The following is an 18,237-nucleotide window of genomic DNA, read 5'->3' on the forward strand; positions in this document are numbered from 1 at the left end:
CCAAAGGGACGACCCCCCAACGCCATTTCCAAAGGGGACGACCCCCCCCCACGCCATTTCCAAACGGACGCCCCCCACTATTATAAAACTGATATAATCGCATTGGATTTGTAATTTACTCTGTTAAGGATTGTCATCTAGAATAGGTTCTATAGTATAAAGCTCTAAAATATTTCCATAATTAAGATATGTGGATCCTGCAAAACCATGTGTGTTTCTACATTAGTATTAGTTTCATCTCGTTTTCTCTGAGCAGTCATCGTTCCATACTTCTACTATGGAGACAAGCCTAACTTACAGTAGTACAGAGTACTGTATTGTAGTGTACTTGCTGCGATTCAGGGTCGACTACAGCTTTAAAAAACCATATAGGAATCATTATTGAATTACTTTACCCCACACATGTTCAAAATGGTGCATGCTCTACTTGGCAGACAGACAGCAAAGGGAGGAAAAGAGAGAGGCAGATTAATTACTGTTATTGGTCATCAGTACCTTAAGGAGTACAATCAACACACTACTGTTAAATCAAAAACTACAATGTTCATTATTTACAGTATGGTGTGATTACTGATTATCTGGAGTGGAAAATGAAAAAGTATGAAAACAAGAAGGAAAATAAATAAATAAATGAAGTATGACCAGAATAACTACTCAGACGGTCCATCTACAATAGTAAAATCACATGATACGAGGACAACATCATTAAAAATAAAATCGTAACCATCTAAAAAAAGTAATAGCCTTACTAGTCTAATATACAGTATGGTTGTTGAACAAAAACCATATTATTACACCAATATGCATGCATACAAATACAATCTTCCTTATAGAAATCACAGGCAATAACATGATCATACTCTTGGATACAACTCAAGACATCATGAAATCATTTTTCAAAAAAAAAAAAAACTCAAAACTGCCTCTCTCAACCTCTGTACCAGTGCTCAGTCTATTACCAATTTAATGTCTCTGTTTTACCGCCAGGGGGAGCCCCAGCATACGGGAAAACCCTGCTAAGACATGGTTACAGAAACACAACACAGACCTCACAAGCACATCACTGAGGAGGAACTATTACTCCCATCAGTATCATAATGGGCAGGGTGCTGACGGATTTAACAGAGTTATAGTCTGGATGAACCTGAGGGTCTGGTATCTACCATAGAGTTATAGTCTGAACCTGAGGGTCTGGTATCTACCATAGAGTTATAGTCTGAACCTGAGGGTCTGGTATCTACCATAGAGTTATAGTCTGAACCTGAGGGTCTGGTATCTACCATAGAGTTATAGTCTGAACCTGAGGGTCTGGTATCTACCATAGAGTTATAGTCTGAACCTGAGGGTCTGGTATCTACCATAGAGTTATAGTCTGAACCTGAGGGTCTGGTATCTACCATAGAGTTATAGTCTGAACCTGAGGGTCTGGTATCTACCATAGAGTTATAGTCTGAACCTGAGGGTCTGGTATCTACCATAGAGTTATAGTCTGAACCTGAGGGTCTGGTATCTACCATAGAGTTATAGTCTGGATGAACCTGAGGGTCTGGTATCTACCATAGAGTTATAGTCTGAACCTGAGGGTCTGGTATCTACCATAGAGTTATAGTCTGAACCTGAGGGTCTGGTATCTACCATAGAGTTATAGTCTGGATGAACCTGAGGGTCTGGTATCTACCATAGAGTTATAGTCTGGATGAACCTGAGGGTCTGGTATCTACCATAGAGTTATAGTCTGGATGAACCTGAGGGTCTGGTATCTACCATAGAGTTATAGTCTGGATGAACCTGAGGGTCTGGTATCTACCATAGAGTTATAGTCTGGATGAACCTGAGGGTCTGGTATCTACCATAGAGTTATAGTCTGGATGAACCTGAGGGTCTGGTATCTACCATAGAGTTATAGTCTGAACCTGAGGGTCTGGTATCTACCATAGAGTTATAGTCTGGATGAACCTGAGGGTCTGGTATCTACCATAGAGTTATAGTCTGAACCTGAGGGTCTGGTATCTACCATAGAGTTATAGTCTGGATGAACCTGAGGGTCTGGTATGTACCATAGAGTTATAGTCTGAACCTGAGGGTCTGGTATCTACCATAGAGTTATAGTCTGAACCTGAGGGTCTGGTATCTACCATAGAGTTATAGTCTGGATGAACCTGAGGGTCTGGTATCTACCATAGAGTTATAGTCTGGATGAACCTGAGGGTCTGGTATCTACCATAGAGTTATAGTCTGGATGAACCTGAGGGTCTGGTATCTACCATAGAGTTATAGTCTGGATGAACCTGAGGGTCTGGTATCTACCATAGAGTTATAGTCTGGATGAACCTGAGGGTCTGGTATCTACCATAGAGTTATAGTCTGGATGAACCTGAGGGTCTGGTATCTACCATAGAGTTATAGTCTGGATGAACCTGAGGGTCTGGTATCTACCATAGAGTTATAGTCTGGATGAACCTGAGGGTCTGGTATCTACCATAGAGTTATAGTCTGGATGAACCTGAGGGTCTGGTATCTACCATAGAGTTATAGTCTGGATGAACCTGAGGGTCTGGTATCTACCATAGAGTTATAGTCATGAACCTGAGGGTCTGGTATCTACCATAGAGTTATAGTATGAACCTGAGGGTCTGGTATCTACCATAGAGTTATAGTCTGAACCTGAGGGTCTGGTATCTACCATAGAGTTATAGTCTGAACCTGAGGGTCTGGTATCTACCATAGAGTTATAGTCTGAACCTGAGGGTCTGGTATCTACCATAGAGTTATAGTCTGAACCTGAGGGTCTGGTATCTACCATAGAGTTATAGTCTGAACCTGAGGGTCTGGTATCTACCATAGAGTTATAGTCTGAACCTGAGGGTCTGGTATCTACCATAGAGTTATAGTCTGGATGAACCTGAGGGTCTGGTATCTACCATAGAGTTATAGTCTGAACCTGAGGGTCTGGTATCTACCATAGAGTTATAGTCTGAACCTGAGGGTCTGGTATCTACCATAGAGTTATAGTCTGGATGAACCTGAGGGTCTGGTATCTACCATAGAGTTATAGTCTGGATGAACCTGAGGGTCTGGTATCTACCATAGAGTTATAGTCTGGATGAACCTGAGGGTCTGGTATCTACCATAGAGTTATAGTCTGGATGAACCTGAGGGTCTGGTATCTACCATAGAGTTATAGTCTGGATGAACCTGAGGGTCTGGTATCTACCATAGAGTTATAGTCTGGATGAACCTGAGGGTCTGGTATCTACCATAGAGTTATAGTCATGAACCTGAGGGTCTGGTATCTACCATAGAGTTATAGTCTGAACCTGAGGGTCTGGTATCTACCATAGAGTTATAGTCTGAACCTGAGGGTCTGGTATCTACCATAGAGTTATAGTCTGAACCTGAGGGTCTGGTATCTACCATAGAGTTATAGTCTGAACCTGAGGGTCTGGTATCTACCATAGAGTTATAGTCTGAAACTGAGGGTCTGGTATCTACCATAGAGTTATAGTCTGAACCTGAGGGTCTGGTATCTACCATAGAGTTATAGTCTGAACCTGAGGGTCTGGTATCTACCATAGAGTTATAGTCTGAACCTGAGGGTCTGGTATCTACCATAGAGTTATAGTCTGAACCTGAGGGTCTGGTATCTACCATAGAGTTATAGTCTGAACCTGAGGGTCTGGTATCTACCATAGAGTTATAGTCTGGATGAACCTGAGGGTCTGGTATCTACCATAGAGTTATAGTCTGGATGAACCTGAGGGTCTGGTATCTACCATAGAGTTATAGTCTGGATGAACCTGAGGGTCTGGTATCTACCATAGAGTTATAGTCTGAACCTGAGGGTCTGGTATCTACCATAGAGTTATAGTCTGAACCTGAGGGTCTGGTATCTACCATAGAGTTATAGTCTGGATGAACCTGAGGGTCTGGTATCTACCATAGAGTTATAGTCTGGATGAACCTGAGGGTCTGGTATCTACCATAGAGTTATAGTCTGAACCTGAGGGTCTGGTATCTACCATAGAGTTATAGTCTGAACCTGAGGGTCTGGTATCTACCATAGAGTTATAGTCTGGATGAACCTGAGGGTCTGGTATCTACCATAGAGTTATAGTCTGGATGAACCTGAGGGTCTGGTATCTACCATAGAGTTATAGTCTGAACCTGAGGGTCTGGTATCTACCATAGAGTTATAGTCTGGATGAACCTGAGGGTCTGGTATCTACCATAGAGTTATAGTCTGGATGAACCTGAGGGTCTGGTATCTACCATAGAGTTATAGTCTGGATGAACCTGAGGGTCTGGTATCTACCATAGAGTTATAGTCTGGATGAACCTGAGGGTCTGGTATCTACCATAGAGTTATAGTCTGGATGAACCTGAGGGTCTGGTATCTACCATAGAGTTATAGTATGAACCTGAGGGTCTGGTATCTACCATAGAGTTATAGTATGAACCTGAGGGTCTGGTATCTACCATAGAGTTATAGTCTGAACCTGAGGGTCTGGTATCTACCATAGAGTTATAGTCTGAACCTGAGGGTCTGGTATCTACCATAGAGTTATAGTCTGAACCTGAGGGTCTGGTATCTACCATAGAGTTATAGTCTGAACCTGAGGGTCTGGTATCTACCATAGAGTTATAGTCTGAACCTGAGGGTCTGGTATCTACCATAGAGTTATAGTCTGAACCTGAGGGTCTGGTATCTACCATAGAGTTATAGTCTGGATGAACCTGAGGGTCTGGTATCTACCATAGAGTTATAGTCTGAACCTGAGGGTCTGGTATCTACCATAGAGTTATAGTCTGAACCTGAGGGTCTGGTATCTACCATAGAGTTATAGTCTGAACCTGAGGGTCTGGTATCTACCATAGAGTTATAGTCTGGATGAACCTGAGGGTCTGGTATCTACCATAGAGTTATAGTCTGGATGAACCTGAGGGTCTGGTATCTACCATAGAGTTATAGTCTGGATGAACCTGAGGGTCTGGTATCTACCATAGAGTTATAGTCTGGATGAACCTGAGGGTCTGGTATCTACCATAGAGTTATAGTCTGGATGAACCTGAGGGTCTGGTATCTACCATAGAGTTATAGTCGATGAACCTGAGGGTCTGGTATCTACCATAGAGTTATAGTCTGAACCTGAGGGTCTGGTATCTACCATAGAGTTATAGTCTGAACCTGAGGGTCTGGTATCTACCATAGAGTTATAGTCTGAACCTGAGGGTCTGGTATCTACCATAGAGTTATAGTCTGAACCTGAGGGTCTGGTATCTACCATAGAGTTATAGTCTGAAACTGAGGGTCTGGTATCTACCATAGAGTTATAGTCATGAACCTGAGGGTCTGGTATCTACCATAGAGTTATAGTCTGAACCTGAGGGTCTGGTATCTACCATAGAGTTATAGTCTGAACCTGAGGGTCTGGTATCTACCATAGAGTTATAGTCTGAACCTGAGGGTCTGGTATCTACCATAGAGTTATAGTCTGAACCTGAGGGTCTGGTATCTACCATAGAGTTATAGTCTGGATGAACCTGAGGGTCTGGTATCTACCATAGAGTTATAGTCTGGATGAACCTGAGGGTCTGGTATCTACCATAGAGTTATAGTCTGGATGAACCTGAGGGTCTGGTATCTACCATAGAGTTATAGTCTGAACCTGAGGGTCTGGTATCTACCATAGAGTTATAGTCTGAACCTGAGGGTCTGGTATCTACCATAGAGTTATAGTCTGGATGAACCTGAGGGTCTGGTATCTACCATAGAGTTATAGTCTGGATGAACCTGAGGGTCTGGTATCTACCATAGAGTTATAGTCTGAACCTGAGGGTCTGGTATCTACCATAGAGTTATAGTCTGAACCTGAGGGTCTGGTATCTACCATAGAGTTATAGTCTGGATGAACCTGAGGGTCTGGTATCTACCATAGAGTTATAGTCTGGATGAACCTGAGGGTCTGGTATCTACCATAGAGTTATAGTCTGAACCTGAGGGTCTGGTATCTACCATAGAGTTATAGTCTGAACCTGAGGGTCTGGTATCTACCATAGAGTTATAGTCTGGATGAACCTGAGGGTCTGGTATCTACCATAGAGTTATAGTCTGGATGAACCTGAGGGTCTGGTATCTACCATAGAGTTATAGTCTGGATGAACCTGAGGGTCTGGTATCTACCATAGAGTTATAGTCTGGATGAACCTGAGGGTCTGGTATCTACCATAGAGTTATAGTCTGAACCTGAGGGTCTGGTATCTACCATAGAGTTATAGTCTGAACCTGAGGGTCTGGTATCTACCATAGAGTTATAGTCTGAACCTGAGGGTCTGGTATCTACCATAGAGTTATAGTCTGGATGAACCTGAGGGTCTGGTATCTACCATAGAGTTATAGTCTGGATGAACCTGAGGGTCTGGTATCTACCATAGAGTTATAGTCTGGATGAACCTGAGGGTCTGGTATCTACCATAGAGTTATAGTCTGGATGAACCTGAGGGTCTGGTATCTACCATAGAGTTATAGTCTGGATGAACCTGAGGGTCTGGTATCTACCATAGAGTTATAGTCTGGATGAACCTGAGGGTCTGGTATCTACCATAGAGTTATAGTCTGGATGAACCTGAGGGTCTGGTATCTACCATAGAGTTATAGTCTGGATGAACCTGAGGGTCTGGTATCTACCATAGAGTTATAGTCTGGATGAACCTGAGGGTCTGGTATCTACCATAGAGTTATAGTCTGGATGAACCTGAGGGTCTGGTATCTACCATAGAGTTATAGTCTGGATGAACCTGAGGGTCTGGTATCTACCATAGAGTTATAGTCTGGATGAACCTGAGGGTCTGGTATCTACCATAGAGTTATAGTCTGGATGAACCTGAGGGTCTGGTATCTACCATAGAGTTATAGTCTGAACCTGAGGGTCTGGTATCTACCATAGAGTTATAGTCTGGATGAACCTGAGGGTCTGGTATCTACCATAGAGTTATAGTCTGGATGAACCTGAGGGTCTGGTATCTACCATAGAGTTATAGTCTGGATGAACCTGAGGGTCTGGTATCTACCATAGAGTTATAGTCTGGATGAACCTGAGGGTCTGGTATCTACCATAGAGTTATAGTCTGGATGAACCTGAGGGTCTGGTATCTACCATAGAGTTATAGTCTGGATGAACCTGAGGGTCTGGTATCTACCATAGAGTTATAGTCTGGATGAACCTGAGGGTCTGGTATCTACCATAGAGTTATAGTCTGAACCTGAGGGTCTGGTATCTACCATAGAGTTATAGTCTGAACCTGAGGGTCTGGTATCTACCATAGAGTTATAGTCTGAACCTGAGGGTCTGGTATCTACCATAGAGTTATAGTCTGAACCTGAGGGTCTGGTATCTACCATAGAGTTATAGTCTGGATGAACCTGAGGGTCTGGTATCTACCATAGAGTTATAGTCTGGATGAACCTGAGGGTCTGGTATCTACCATAGAGTTATAGTCTGAACCTGAGGGTCTGGTATCTACCATAGAGTTATAGTCTGAACCTGAGGGTCTGGTATCTACCATAGAGTTATAGTCTGGATGAACCTGAGGGTCTGGTATCTACCATAGAGTTATAGTCTGAACCTGAGGGTCTGGTATCTACCATAGAGTTATAGTCTGGATGAACCTGAGGGTCTGGTATCTACCATAGAGTTATAGTCTGGATGAACCTGAGGGTCTGGTATCTACCATAGAGTTATAGTCTGAACCTGAGGGTCTGGTATCTACCATAGAGTTATAGTCTGGATGAACCTGAGGGTCTGGTATCTACCATAGAGTTATAGTCTGGATGAACCTGAGGGTCTGGTATCTACCATAGAGTTATAGTCTGGATGAACCTGAGGGTCTGGTATCTACCATAGAGTTATAGTCTGAACCTGAGGGTCTGGTATCTACCATAGAGTTATAGTCTGAACCTGAGGGTCTGGTATCTACCATAGAGTTATAGTCTGAACCTGAGGGTCTGGTATCTACCATAGAGTTATAGTCTGGATGAACCTGAGGGTCTGGTATCTACCATAGAGTTATAGTCTGGATGAACCTGAGGGTCTGGTATCTACCATAGAGTTATAGTCTGGATGAACCTGAGGGTCTGGTATCTACCATAGAGTTATAGTCTGGATGAAACTGAGGGTCTGGTATCTACCATAGAGTTATAGTCTGGATGAACCTGAGGGTCTGGTATCTACCATAGAGTTATAGTCTGGATGAACCTGAGGGTCTGGTATCTACCATAGAGTTATAGTCTGAACCTGAGGGTCTGGTATCTACCATAGAGTTATAGTCTGAACCTGAGGGTCTGGTATCTACCATAGAGTTATAGTCTGAACCTGAGGGTCTGGTATCTACCATAGAGTTATAGTCTGAACCTGAGGGTCTGGTATCTACCATAGAGTTATAGTCTGGATGAACCTGAGGGTCTGGTATCTACCATAGAGTTATAGTCTGGATGAACCTGAGGGTCTGGTATCTACCATAGAGTTATAGTCTGGATGAACCTGAGGGTCTGGTATCTACCATAGAGTTATAGTCTGGATGAACCTGAGGGTCTGGTATCTACCATAGAGTTATAGTCTGAACCTGAGGGTCTGGTATCTACCATAGAGTTATAGTCTGAACCTGAGGGTCTGGTATCTACCATAGAGTTATAGTCTGAACCTGAGGGTCTGGTATCTACCATAGAGTTATAGTCTGGATGAACCTGAGGGTCTGGTATCTACCATAGAGTTATAGTCTGGATGAACCTGAGGGTCTGGTATCTACCATAGAGTTATAGTCTGAACCTGAGGGTCTGGTATCTACCATAGAGTTATAGTCTGGATGAACCTGAGGGTCTGGTATCTACCATAGAGTTATAGTCTGGATGAACCTGAGGGTCTGGTATCTACCATAGAGTTATAGTCTGAACCTGAGGGTCTGGTATCTACCATAGAGTTATAGTCTGAACCTGAGGGTCTGGTATCTACCATAGAGTTATAGTCTGAACCTGAGGGTCTGGTATCTACCATAGAGTTATAGTCTGAACCTGAGGGTCTGGTATCTACCATAGAGTTATAGTCTGAACCTGAGGGTCTGGTATCTACCATAGAGTTATAGTCTGGATGCTGTCTAGCAATCATTAATAACCAATCTGACAGAGCTTGAAGAACAAAAAAATAAATAATAATATGCTAATCTTGTACAATCCAGCTGTGCAAAGCTCTTAGAGACTTGCCCAGAAAGACTGACAGCTCTTAGAGACTTGCCCAGAAAGACTCACAGCTCTTAGAGACTTGCCCAGAAAGACTCACAGCTCTTAGAGACTTGCCCAGAAAGACTCACAGCTCTTAGAGACTTGCCCAGAAAGACTCACAGCTCTTAGAGACTGACCCAGAAAGACTCACAGCTCTTAGAGACTTACCCAGAAAGACTCACAGCTCTTAGAGACTGACCCAGAAAGACTCACAGCTGTCACGGCTGCCAAAGGTGATTCTAACATGTATCGACTTCAGAGGTTCAATACTTATCATCTAATCAAGATTAGTGTTTTATTTTGTGTATTATTATTATTTTTTACAAATGTTATCATTATTTTGTGTAGATGGTTTAATTGTAATTTTTGTCAACCATTTTAATCCCACTTTGTAACAACAAAACAAATTATGGAGAATGTCAAAGAGTATAAATACTTCATGATGATGATTCACATCGGAATGATTTATGAATGGCAAACGGATTTATCGTAGATCGACGTTATTCAGTTAATTCAACACCTTTTATAAAAACTAGTCAACACCTGCTGTTCAGTTGTCAATTAAAACACAGTAAATAACCTACAATAAGCTCCTAGAAATGCATCGGACAGAATTTGGTGAGAGTGAAACCTCTCACTTTGCCACTTCCTCTCTGCTGCGTTTCCCTGTCATGGCTTTGTGACTGGCAGGCGCCTTGTCCTATCAAATCGCTAGAAGATGCATATCGTTCATTCTAAAAAAAAAAAAAAATGGGAGAAGGCTCAATGGACGAGTGGAAAACATTTAAATGAAAAGTAGCCTATTTAATACGAAGTGGAAAATGTATCCGACTGAAAATGAGTGCGTAACAGGACGATTAGCCGCCAGCCGGCGCTAGTGGAAAACACTGTTAAACATAACAGGCTGATTAGTTACTGAAAGCTGCATATCTTCATGCTAATATAGATGGTACCTACCTGTAGTGTGAGGAGGGGTGGGGGAGGAGGGAGAGGTTGGTGGGGAGCTGGCTCCTGAACCTAAACACAGGAAAGTAGACATCCGATCAGTCAGTCAGCCAGTCAGTCCGCCAGCGAGTCAGTCCGCCAGCGAGTCAGTCCGCCAGCGAGTCAGTCCGCCAGCGAGTCAGTCCGCCAGCGAGTCAGTCCGCCAGCGAGTCAGTCCGCCAGCGAGTCAGTCCGCCAGCGAGTCAGTCCGCCAGCGAGTCAGTCCGCCAGCGAGTCAGTCCGCCAGCGAGTCAGTCCGCCAGCGAAGTCAGTCCGCCAGCGAAGTCAGTCCGCCAGCGAGTCAGTCCGCCAGCGAGTCAGTCCGCCAGCGAGTCAGTCCGCCAGCGAGTCAGTCCGCCAGCGAGTCAGTCAGCCAGCGAGTCAGTCAGCCAGCGAGTCAGTCAGCCAGCGAGTCAGTCAGCAAGCGAGTCAGTCAGCAAGCGAGTCAGTCAGCAAGCGAGTCAGTCAGCCAGCGAGTCAGTCAGCAAGTGAGTCAGTCAGCAAGTGAGTCAGTCAGCAAGTGAGTCAGTCAGCAAGTGAGTCAGTCCGCCAGCAAGTCAGCCAGCAAGTCAGCCAGCAAGTCAGCCAGCAAGTCAGCCAGCCAGTCAGCCAGCAAGTCAGCCAGCCAGTCAGTAGAAGCATTGCATCGTAAACAGTGTTGCCATGTCAGTGTTGCCAGGGTAAACAAAGCTGTTGTCATCCATGTGTATGGACATTTCCTAATGTCAGTGTTAAAATCCAAAACTATAGAAATATATAACTACCTAAGTCAGGGGTCTCTCCAACCCTGTTCCTGGAGAGCTACCCTCCTGTAGGTTTTAACTACAACCCCAGTTGTAACTAACCTGATTCAGTTTATCAACCAGTTAATTATTAAAACCTACAGGAGGGTATCTCTCCAGGAACAGGGTTGGAGTTAACCTATAGGAGGGTAGTTCTCCAGGAACAGGGCTGGAGTTAACCTATAGGAGGGTAGTTCTCCAGGAACAGGGTTGGAGTTAACCTATAGGAGGGTAGTTCTCCAGGAACAGGGTTGGAGTTAGCCTATAGGAGGGCAGTTCTCCAGGAACAGGGTTGGAGTTAACCTATAGGAGGGCATCTCTCCAGGAACAGGGTTAGAGTTAACCTATAGGAGGGCATCTCTCCAGGAACAGGGTTGGAGTTAACCTATAGGAGGCTAGCTCTCCAGGAACAGGGTTGGAGTTAACCTATAGGAGGGCATCTCTCCAGGAACAGGGTTGGACTTAACCTATAGGAGGGTAGCTCTCCAGGAACAGGGTTGGAGTTAACCTATAGGAGGGTATCTCTCCAGGAACAGGGTTGGAGTTAACCTATAGGAGGGTAGTTCTCCAGGAACAGGGTTGGAGTTAACCTATAGGAGGGTAGTTCTCCAGGAACAGGGTTGGAGTTAACCTATAGGAGGGCATCTCTCCAGGAACAGGGTTGGAGTTAACCTATAGGAGGGTAGATCTCCAGGAACAGGGTTGGAGTTAACCTATAGGAGGGCAGTTCTCCAGGAACAGGGTTGGAGTTAACCTATAGGAGGGTAGTTCTCCAGGAACAGGGTTGGAGTTAACCTATAGGAGGGCATCTCTCCAGGAACAGGGTTGGAGTTAACCTATAGGAGGGCATCTCTCCAGGAACAGGGTTGGAGTTAACCTATAGGAGGATAGTTCTCCAGGAACAGGGTTGGAGTTAACCTATAGGAGGGTAGTTCTCCAGGAACAGGGTTGGAGTTAACCTATAGGAGGGCATCTCTCCAGGAACAGGGTTGGAGTTAACCTATAGGAGGGTAGCTCTCCAGGAACAGGGTTGGAGTTAACCTATAGGAGGGTAGATCTCCAGGAACAGGGTTGGAGTTAACCTATAGGAGGGTATCTCTCCAGGAACAGGGTTGGAGTTAACCTATAGGAGGGTAGTTCTCCAGGAACAGGGTTGGAGTTAACCTATAGGAGGGCATCTCTCCAGGAACAGGGTTGGAGTTAACCTATAGGAGGGTAGTTCTCCAGGAACAGGGTTGGAGTTAACCTATAGGAGGGCATCTCTCCAGGAACAGGGTTGGAGTTAACCTATAGGAGGGTATCTCTCCAGGAACAGGGTTGGAGTTAACCTATAGGAGGGCATCTCTCCAGGAACAGGGTTGGAGTTAACCTATAGGAGGGCATCTCTCCAGGAACAGGGTTGGAGTTAACCTATAGGAGGGTATCTCTCCAGGAACAGGGTTGGAGTTAACCTATAGGAGGCTAGCTCTCCAGGAACAGGGTTGGAGTTAACCTATAGGAGGCTAGCTCTCCAGGAACAGGGTTGGAGTTAACCTATAGGAGGGCATCTCTCCAGGAACAGGGCTGGAGTTAACCTATAGGAGGGTAGTTCTCCAGGAACAGGGTTGGAGTTAACCTATAGGAGGGCATCTCTCCAGGAACAGGGTTGGAGTTAACCTATAGGAGGGTATCTCTCCAGGAACAGGGTTGGAGTTAACCTATAGGAGGGCATCTCTCCAGGAACAGGGTTGGAGTTAACCTATAGGAGGGTAGCTCTCCAGGAACAGGGTTGGAGTTAACCTATAGGAGGGCATCTCTCCAGGAACAGGGCTGGAGTTAACCTATAGGAGGGTATCTCTCCAGGAACAGGGTTGGAGTTAACCTATAGGAGGGTAGCTCTCCAGGAACAGGGTTGGAGTTAACCTATAGGAGGGCATCTCTCCAGGAACAGGGTTGGAGTTAACCTATAGGAGGGTATCTCTCCAGGAACAGGGTTGGAGTTAACCTATAGGAGGGTATCTCTCCAGGAACAGGGTTGGAGTTAACCTATAGGAGGGTAGTTCTCCAGGAACAGGGTTGGAGTTAACCTATAGGAGGGCATCTCTCCAGGAACAGGGTTGGAGTTAACCTATAGGAGGGTAGCTCTCCAGGAACAGGGTTAGAGTTAACCTATAGGAGGGTATCTCTCCAGGAACAGGGTTGGAGTTAGCCTATAGGAGGGCATCTCTCCAGGAACAGGGTTGGAGTTAACCTATAGGAGGGTAGCTCTCCAGGAACAGGGTAGGAGTTAACCTATAGGAGGGTAGCTCTCCAGGAACAGGGTTGGAGTTAACCTATAGGAGGGCATCTCTCCAGGAACAGGGTTGGAGTTAACCTATAGGAGGGCATCTCTCCAGGAACAGGGGTTGGAGTTAACCTATAGGAGGGCATCTCTCCAGGAACAGGGTTGGAGTTAACCTATAGGAGGGTAGCTCTCCAGGAACAGGGTTGGAGTTAACCTATAGGAGGGCATCTCTCCAGGAACAGGGTTGGAGTTAACCTATAGGAGGGCATCTCTCCAGGAACAGGGTTGGAGTTAACCTATAGGAGGGCATCTCTCCAGGAACAGGGCTGGAGTTAACCTATAGGAGGGTATCTCTCCAGGAACAGGGTTGGAGTTAACCTATAGGAGGGTAGCTCTCCAGGAACAGGGTTGGAGTTAACCTATAGGAGGGTAGCTCTCCAGGAACAGGGTTGGAGTTAACCTATAGGAGGGCATCTCTCCAGGAACAGGGTTGGAGTTAACCTATAGGAGGCTAGCTCTCCAGGAACAGGGTTGGAGTTAACCTATAGGAGGGTAGCTCTCCAGGAACAGGGTTGGAGTTAACCTATAGGAGGGTAGCTCTCCAGGAACAGGGTTGGAGTTAACCTATAGGAGGGCATCTCTCCAGGAACAGGGTTGGAGTTAACCTATAGGAGGCTAGCTCTCCAGGAACAGGGTTGGAGTTAACCTATAGGAGGGCAGCTCTCCAGGAACAGGGTTGGAGTTAACCTATAGGAGGGTATCTCTCCAGGAACAGGGTTGGAGTTAACCTATAGGAGGGTATCTCTCCAGGAACAGGGTTGGAGTTAACCTATAGGAGGGCATCTCTCCAGGAACAGGGTTGGAGTTAACCTATAGGAGGGCATCTCTCCAGGAACAGGGTTGGAGTTAACCTATAGGAGGCTAGCTCTCCAGGAACAGGGTTGGAGTTAACCTATAGGAGGGCATCTCTCCAGGAACAGGGTTGGAGTTAACCTATAGGAGGGCATCTCTCCAGGAACAGGGCTGGAGTTAACCTATAGGAGGGTATCTCTCCAGGAACAGGGTTGGAGTTAACCTATAGGAGGGTAGCTCTCCAGGAACAGGGTTGGAGTTAACCTATAGGAGGGCATCTCTCCAGGAACAGGGTTGGAGTTAACCTATAGGAGGCTAGCTCTCCAGGAACAGGGTTGGAGTTAACCTATAGGAGGGTATCTCTCCAGGAACAGGGTTGGAGTTAACCTATAGGAGGCTAGCTCTCCAGGAACAGGGTTGGAGTTAACCTATAGGAGGCTAGCTCTCCAGGAACAGGGTTGGAGTTAACCTATAGGAGGGTATCTCTCCAGGAACAGGGTTGGAGTTAACCTATAGGAGGCTAGCTCTCCAGGAACAGGGTTGGAGTTAACCTATAGGAGGGTAGCTCTCCAGGAACAGGGTTGGAGTTAACCTATAGGAGGGTAGCTCTCCAGGAACAGGGCTGGAGTTAACCTATAGGAGGGCATCTCTCCAGGAACAGGGTTGGAGTTAACCTATAGGAGGGTAGCTCTCCAGGAACAGGGTTGGAGTGAACCTATAGGAGGGCATCTCTCCAGGAACAGGGTTGGAGTTAACCTATAGGAGGGCATCTCTCCAGGAACAGGGTTGGAGTTAACCTATAGGAGGGCATCTCTCCAGGAACAGGGCTGGAGTTAACCTATAGGAGGGCATCTCTCCAGGAACAGGGTTGGAGTTAACCTATAGGAGGGCATCTCTCCAGGAACAGGGTTGGAGTTAACCTATAGGAGGGTAGCTCTCCAGGAACAGGGTTGGAGTTAACCTATAGGAGGGCATCTCTCCAGGAACAGGGTTGGAGAGCCTAGCAGTACTGTTATTACCTTGCAGCCTCCACTAGAGCATGCTTTAGCCACATTGAAAAACACAGTTTACGTTTTAGTCTTATAATAAAGAGCTAATAATACATTTCTGTTTGAGCACTCAGCAGGAGAATATCCACGCTCTATTTAAACCCTAGTGCTGATGACATACCAGAGTTGTTGTTGTATTTCACAGAGAGATCCTCCTCGTTCTCATAGGCCGACTGTCTGGACTTCTACAAACAAAACAAAACATATTTCTATCAATGACAATTCTGCTACAAAATGACAATGAATCGTGTGTGTGTGTGTGTGCTAGGGATCTGCTTCTTTCCCTTTCAATATGATTCAATATGCATCTAGATAAATGGACTGATACCACACAGGAACGATAAGCATCGAGATAAATGGACTGATACCACACAGGAACGATACACATCTAGATAAATGGACTGATACCACACAGGAACGATAAGCATCTAGATAAATGGACTGATACCACACAGGAACAATACACATCGAGATAAATGGACTGATACCACACAGGAACGATAAGCATCTAGATAAATGGACTGATACCACACAGGAACGATAAGCATCGAGATAAATGGACTGATACCACACAGGAACGATACACATCTAGATAAATGGACTGATACCACACAGGAACGATAAGCATCTAGATACCACACAGGAACAATAAGCATCGAGATAAATGGACTGATACCACACAGGAACGATACACATCTAGATAAATGGACTGATACCACACAGGAACGATAAGCATCTAGATACCACACAGGAACAATAAGCATCGAGATAAATGGACTGATACCACACAGGAACGATAAGCATCTAGATAAATGGACTGATACCACACAGGAACGATAAGCATCTAGATAAATGGACTGATACCACACAGGAACGATAAGCATCTAGATAAATGGACTGATACCACACAGGAACGATATGTACAGTTGAAGTGGGAAGTTTACATACACGGGTCGGAGTCATTAAAACTCGTTTTTCAACCACTCCACAAATGTCTTGTTAACAAACTATAGTTTTGGCAAGTCGGTTAGGACATCTACTTTGTGCATGACACAAGTCATTTTTCCAACAATTGTTTATAGACAGATTATTTCACTGTATGACAATTCCAGTGGGTCAGAAGTTTACATACACTAAGTTGACTGTGCCTTAAACAGCTTGGAAAATTCCAGAAAATGATGTCATGGCTTTAGAAGCTTCTGATAGGCTAATTAACATCATTTGAGTCAATTGGAGGTGTACCTGTGGATGCATTTCAAGGCCGACCTTCAAACTCAGTGCCTCTTTGCTTGACATCATGGGAAAATCAAAAGAAATCAGCCCAAAATTTTAGACCTCCACAAGTCTGTTTCATCCTTGGGAGCAATTTCCAAATGCCTGAAGGTACCACGTTCATCTGTACAAACAATAGTACGCAAGTATAAACACCATGGGACCACGCAGCCGTCATACCGCTCAGGAAGGAGACGCGTTCTGTCTCCTAGAGATGAACGTACTTTGGTGCGAAAAGTGCAAGACAATCCCAGAACAACAGCAAAGGACCTTGTGAAGATGCTGGAGGAAACAGGTACAAAAGTATCTATATCCACAGTAAAACGAGTCCTATATCAATATAACCTGAAAGGCTGCTCAGTATGGAAGAAGCCACTGCTCCAAAACCGCCATAAAAAAGCCAGACTATGGTTTGCAACTGCACATGGGGACAAAGATCGTACTTTTTGGAGAAATGTCCTCTGGTCTGATGAAACAAAAATAGAACTGTTTGGCCATAATGACCATCGTTATGTTTGGAGGAAAAAGGGGGAGGCTTGCAAGCCAAAGAACACCATCCCAACCGTGAAGCACGGAGGTGGCAGCATCATGTTGTGGGGGTGCTTTGCTGCAGGATGGACTGGTGCACTCCACAAAAAAGATGTCATCATGAGGAAGAAAATGATGTGGATATATTGAAGCAACATCTCAAGACATCAGTCAGGAAGTTAATGCTTGGTGATTAATGTGTCTTCCAAATGGACAATGACCCCAAGCATACTTCCAAAGTTGTGGCAAAATGGCTTAAGGACAACAAAGTCAAGGTATTGGAGTGGCCATCACAAAGCCCTGACCTCAATACTATAGAAAATTTGTGGGCAGAACTGAAAAAGCGTGTGCGAGCAAGGAGACCTAAAAACCTGACTCAGTTACACCAGCTCTGTCAGGAGGAATGGGCCTAAATTCACCCAACTTATTGTGGGAAGCTTGTGGAAGGCTACCCAAAACGTTTGACCCAAGTTAAACAATTTAAAGGCAATGCTACCAAATACTAAATGAGTGTATATAAACTTCTGACCCATTGGGAATGTGATAAAAGAAATAAAAGCTGAAATAAATCACTCCACTATTATTCTGACATTTCACATTCTTAAAATAAAGTGTTGATCCTAACTGACCTAAAACAGGACATTTTTACTAGGATTAAATGTCAGTAATTGTGAAAAACTGAGTTTAAATGTATTTGGCTAAAGGTGTATGTAAACTTCTGACTTCAACTGTATCTAGACACACAGACTGATACCATGCAGGGATGATACATATTAGTTTGAAAGCATTCGGAGCTATGCGGTTGGATTAGAGAATTTAATCGGTTCGATGCACCACCCCACTACCACTATCAGATTAGAGCCATAATGGAGACTAGACATCTACCACCCCACTACCACTATCAGATTAGAGCCATAATGGAGACATTACCACCCCACTACCACTATCAGATTAGAGCCATAATGGAGACTAGACATCTACCACCCCACTACCACTATCAGATTAGAGCCATAATGGAGACATCTACCACCCCACTACCACTATCAGATTAGAGCCATAATGGAGACATCTACCACCCCACTATTACTACCAGATTAGAGCCATAATGGAGACATCTACCACCCCACTACCAGATTAGAGCCATAATGGAGACATCTACCACCCCACTACCACTATCAGATTAGAGCCATAATGGAGACATCTACCACCCCACTACCACTATCAGATTAGAGCCAT

The 18,237-nt window shown here is 44.8% G+C and overlaps 1 protein-coding gene across 5 annotated transcripts in view; it reads right to left on the reverse strand.

The window, feature by feature from the left end:
• The window catches only part of pxk (PX domain containing serine/threonine kinase), a 58,594-nt gene that overhangs the window by 4,598 nt on the left and 35,759 nt on the right, over window positions 1-18,237 (reverse strand). For 3 of the 5 annotated variants that reach the window (XR_006761398.1, XR_006761397.1, XM_045705688.1), the window contains exons 15-16: window positions 15,323-15,386; window positions 10,229-10,288 (exon numbers count right to left, since the gene is read on the reverse strand). Coding sequence is in view for 3 of the 5 variants with exons in the window: in XM_045705688.1 (XP_045561644.1) it covers window positions 10,229-10,288; window positions 15,323-15,386 (124 nt within the window). In the remaining 2 variants the exon portion in view is untranslated. Of the gene's footprint in view, window positions 1-395; window positions 424-9,643; window positions 10,006-10,228; window positions 10,289-15,322; window positions 15,387-18,237 lie in introns of those variants that run through there. The other 2 variants (XM_045705689.1, XM_045705690.1) reach the window with 2 other exon arrangements.

This window comes from Salmo salar, chromosome ssa22 (genome assembly GCF_905237065.1).
Source record: "Salmo salar chromosome ssa22, Ssal_v3.1, whole genome shotgun sequence".
NCBI lineage: Eukaryota > Metazoa > Chordata > Actinopteri > Salmoniformes > Salmonidae > Salmo > Salmo salar.